Source organism: Gracilinanus agilis, chromosome 3, assembly GCF_016433145.1.
Source record: "Gracilinanus agilis isolate LMUSP501 chromosome 3, AgileGrace, whole genome shotgun sequence".
NCBI lineage: Eukaryota > Metazoa > Chordata > Mammalia > Didelphimorphia > Didelphidae > Gracilinanus > Gracilinanus agilis.
The window spans coordinates 2479779-2484832 of NC_058132.1; the positions used below are offsets into that span (position 1 = coordinate 2479779).

A 5054-nucleotide genomic window follows, 5' to 3' on the forward strand; every position below is an offset into this window, starting at 1 on the left:
AATATTCTAAATTATTTAAATAAAATTTTCTAAAGAAAAAAAATTTGTAGAACTACCAGAAAAAAACCCAACAATTCAAACCATAAGCTAATGGGAGCATCCCATGTCCTTCTTCAAACTTGTCTGTCCTATACTTAACATTGGGAAAGGCTGACATCTTCCACAGCCACAGGTCCAGGTCCACTAGGATTCACTTGTTATGGGACCTTTCCCAGAAATCTTCACTAAGGAATTGATCCAGAGATGAATTGACTTGGAAATCCCAACAGCTGTTCTAAGAATGGAGACTTGGCTTCTGCCAGGAAGCACACCAGGACCTGAAGATCTGAGCATCCCTGTGTATCAGCAAAAAGGGGCTGGTGGTTGGGAAACACAGGGCAATGAATGTAGATATGACCACCACCCAGTCACCAGAATGAGTCACGTACACTTTATACAGTGTGAAGCCACAGCTGATGCAGTAAGCAGAAACAAAGATGCTCAGCAGCAGCAGGATGGTTTGGGTAGCCTTGATCTCTGGAGATGTCTTTTGGGAGAGACTCGTGCTGTGAATGTGCCGGACTTTCTGTTGATGTCTGTGTAGCAGGACTATTATATAGCCACTGGCCCACACCATGCCCCCTACACAAAGGATGTCTCGCAGGGAGGGCAGAATGGTGAACTCCTTCAGCACCTGTTCCCAGTAGCAATAAAGGACATCAAATCCACCAGTGTGGCTGCTGTTGCTCCTCCTCAATCCTGTTACGTAGATGGGCACGTTTATTTCTATGGTCATGTTGAATATCCAGCAGAGGAAACACGAGGGCCTGATGAGCTTCAGAACTCTGACTTTGTGTTTGGCCAACCTAGAGTTGCTGGGACTAATAGTGACAGCTTGAAAAATACTCATGAGGCAGGTGGTGGAGATGGCAAGGCCCCGGCTTACACTTTGGAGATAAAATACTATTTTACAGCCTAGGTTTCCAAGGATGTAAATTTTCCCAAAATAGAAATTTGCTAGTGGGCATCCCTTAGAGAGGAGCACTATGGTGTTAGTGATTGTAAGTTGGACCAGAATAAGGTCCAATAACCTTGACCTGTGGCTGCTGGACAAAGTCAAGACATAAAGGCAGAGGAAGAAGGAGTTGCCCAGGACCCCAACTCCAGTCTGAGAAAGGAAGATAATCCCCAGGATTGTGTCATAGAGAGACATGATCTTAGAATGTTATGGGGGCACATCTAGAGATATCATGAGAGAAGAGAGGAAAGAACAATCAAAAATCTCTCATAGTAAACACAATGCAGGCTCACCATCTATCTGTGAGTCATGATGGATGTTTACAAAGATTTTATGGAAGTGAGGTCTTTAACATATCCCAATTTCCAGCTTGCGTCCCCACATAATTTGGTGTATTTCACTTGCAGGAAAAGCATGGGCTTTCTCTTCTTTCAGCTGAAAACTTACCTATATTCCATTAAGAGAGATCACTTTTCTTATATGTATAATTTCTGGCCATTGAAATTCCAGGGGCCATCAGAGCTCCAAGGTACATGGACTTTTAGAAATGGAGCAGACTGGAACCAGTAGGATCCTACAATGCCATCCAAGAGGCCCAATGATAGAAGAATATTTTCTAAATTGCCTAATAAGTGGTGAGAAATGAGAGGCAGGAACCCAGGGACTTAACTCTAACTGTGCCAGACAGAAAGTAGTTGGAGGAAAGGGTTAATGTCTTACCTCAAGGTTTATGACCTTTATCATAAATATCTCTTTGGGATCTGAGTCCATAACAGTGAAATTTCAAACTGTTTTTCACAGAGTCAAATTTACATAACCAGGTTTGCTCTCTATGTAATATTTTAAATGGTGCTTCTTCAAGTACAGGTCAGGTCTATGAGTCTAAGTGAAGGGCTAAGAATCAACAAGATAAAGATAATCATCTCTCTTGGAGAGGAGCGGGCTACTTTAAAGAGACAATTCTCTATGACGTCCATTTAATATTTAGACAACTGAATCTGGATAGATACACGTCAAGATGCCCCCATTTGTCTTTGGTGTCTTGAATATATTCAAAAAGACTTTTTTTTTTAATTAAGTAATCAGATGCCGTGTGAGCAGGGCCTGTATAATGCTTTGAATCAATCAAAGTCATTTGGTAAGAGACTGGCTTGCACTCTAGTCAATTTTTTATGAAAAGAGAAAAACACTCTGAGAATCTGTGAGAGCTTTTTTAAAAGCAAGAGGGACACGTCTAGAAAAAACAGAATCAATTCTCTTGGCTTTAATGCTTACTAAGAGAGGGCAGTGATCTCAGAAAATGTCTGACTTAAAGTTAGAAAAGTTCTTGTCCTTCCGATTTAGCAACTGCATGTAGGTCTGTGTTTCCAAACAGTCTTTTGGGGACACAACCTAAAAGCAATCTGAGTGGAGCTTTGTAAAGATGGGACAATGAACGTGCCTCACTCCCAGAACCCTCTTTAATCATCAGTTCCTGTCACCTGGCAGAAGTAAAAAAAAAGATCAGAAAAGGCACAAAGTCCAGGCCCTCCTTTGTTCGCCATTACTTCTGGCAGCCCCCACAAAGGCTACGTTTTTATTTACTTTGACCACATCAGAAAATCAGAAGTGTTGGATTGAATTATTGTCAGAGAAATAGGCTGTCCCATGGCAAAGGGGCTTCCTGCTTTCTGAAGTAGAACAGTAGAGAGTGCTGGGCCCAGAGGGAGAACTATCTGAGTTCTAATCCAGACTCAAACAATGACTAGTTTTGTAATCTGGCCAAGTCTTGTGTCCGCTCTTTGACTCAGTTCTCTCATCTGTATAATGGAGATAAAAATCGCCTCTACCTCCCAGGGTTCTTATCAGGATCCATGAACATCATAATATCATAACAAAACACTCTGCTTTGTGCTTCACACACACATGAATGCTAGCTTTGGTTATGAGGCCCAAAGTGTCCCAGGTGGTCTCTGGCCATCCTTCCAATGCACATAACTGGTTTTTCCACATCCCAGAAGACCATGAGGCTGGCACTTATTTTTTTTTAAACCCTTACCTTCCATCTAGGAGTCAATACTGTGTATTGGCTCCAAGGCAGAAGACTGGTAAGGGTGGGCAATGGGGGTCAATTGACTTGCCCAGGGTCACACAGCCAGGAAGTGTCCAAGGTAAAATTTGAACCCAGGACCTCCCATCTCTAGGCCTGGCTCTCCATCCACCGAGCAACCCAGCTGCCCCGAGGCTGTGTCATATTGAAACTCTGGGAGCTGAGAGTCCCACCATTGACTGACAGGTGAAGACTGTTCCCAGAGGCCATGAGGACAGGGGAGAAAGTGGTTGGCCAGGGGGGTATAAATAGCCTGGCAGCCCCTGACAAGTTCTTTCCTTTCTTTTTGGACCTTGTATCTGTGGACCCTGGTCTATTGGGAACTGAGGCTTGCTTGGCTACGTCTTGCAATAACTCCTGTCTGAACCTCACTGACATTGACCTCTATCCAGACCGTGAATCCTCCTATTCTTCTGTCCCCTAGACATTTAGGTATTCAAACCTGTAGCAATCCAGGTGTACATTAACTGTGATATTATTTTAAGAAGTATTCAAAAAAACTTAACTCTTATACTGCTAAAGATTGATCCCTGCTATCTTGAGTCAAATTGAATGTTGACCTTGCCAAATCCCTAGCCCTTCCCTAAGGCCACACCCCAGAAAAGAGTCAGTTATCTCAGTCTCCTGACTTTTCCTTCAATGATCAATTAACAAAGGTATCAAACATCAGTAGATGCCTCAGGCCATCTCCACCCTGGATCCTGATCTTAGCTCTACCTATTGTTTCAGGTTTTGGCAGTTTGCATCTTATGATGATGACCTCATGATGTTAATGTCTCGGGCCACCAGCCTCTCCCCTTCCCCCCATTCTGTTGTAAGCCCAATAAAAGTGACAAGACATCAGTTGGCAAGAGAGCTCTCAACCATCAGAGCTTACTCGCTGTCTGTCTACCTTATGCCAAAACTTTCTGTGTCTGCATGTCTTTATTCTCGCCTTATGTTCTCTTTCCATTAATCCTTAACCCGTAACCCATTTTCACTCAGTCCTTGATTCCCCTTTCTGAGTGTCCAACCCACGAGGAATCTTCGTGAAGCTGTTGGACGGCTGAAGAACAAGCCAGAATCACTCACCTGCCTACAGTCCTGAGGGCTTAGTATTGTCAGAGATTAGTTTAGGGTTTCCTATTCTTCTCCCCATTTCCTAAACATTCCTTCCTTGTCACATATATATAAACCCATCAAGTACCTTCCTGGAGTGGTTGTATCATCACTTCTCTGGGAGGGAGCAAATGCAGTCAGATAAACGTGTCCAAGGCTAACAGAGCCCAATACCCACTACTGATCAACCCAGGTGGGACCAGAAAGGGATACCCATCCACTGACCTGAGGGGTCCTGCCTGGGCACTGTTAGGAAGGAGGGAGCTGTTACAACATCTAGCTGGGTGGCAAGACTCAGGTGATCTTGCACTAACCACCTATCCGAGCTATCACTGTTGTCACCCAATGAAGAGTGGTAGTGTCCAGTGTACCCTATATATTTATAACAGCTGGCACTTATGGACTCTTCTTGGATAGTCAAATCTGAATGAAACAAGACTGTGCTTAGCACGGGAGCAGGACTTGCCATCACCAAAGGAAGCTGTTTTTTCTGGGGTTTGTCCCTGGAGACCCTCTGCTTGAAAATGCCTTCAGGGAAGCCAAAGAGCTACTGAAAGTCACTCAAAGCTAAACTCTGAGGAACCAAAAGATAAATGGTGATCAATGCCTTACATCAGGCATTATTATGGAGTCCCACCTAAGGAGCTCGGAGACTGGTCAGGAGAATGTATTTTGGAACACACACACACACACACACACACACACACACACACACACACACACACACACATACACACCCCATAGCGCCTTCCGAGTATAATCTGGAAAAATCTTTCCATAATATACTAGCAAGGAGATGACAACATCTTATCCCAAGACTCCAACACCACAGTCGGGTGGGATTTATAGCAGGAAGGCAGGGGCTTCGAC

General features: G+C 43.9%; 1 protein-coding gene across 1 annotated transcript; it reads right to left on the reverse strand.

Annotated features, from left to right (window-relative positions):
* Positions 1 to 274: 274 nt before the first annotated feature.
* Positions 275 to 1192, reverse strand: LOC123239744 (vomeronasal type-1 receptor 4-like). The gene has a single exon (XM_044667041.1). The coding sequence runs from the start codon at positions 1190 to 1192 to the stop codon at positions 275 to 277; it is 918 nt and encodes a 305-aa protein (XP_044522976.1).
* Between the last annotated feature and the right edge of the window lie 3862 nt (positions 1193 to 5054).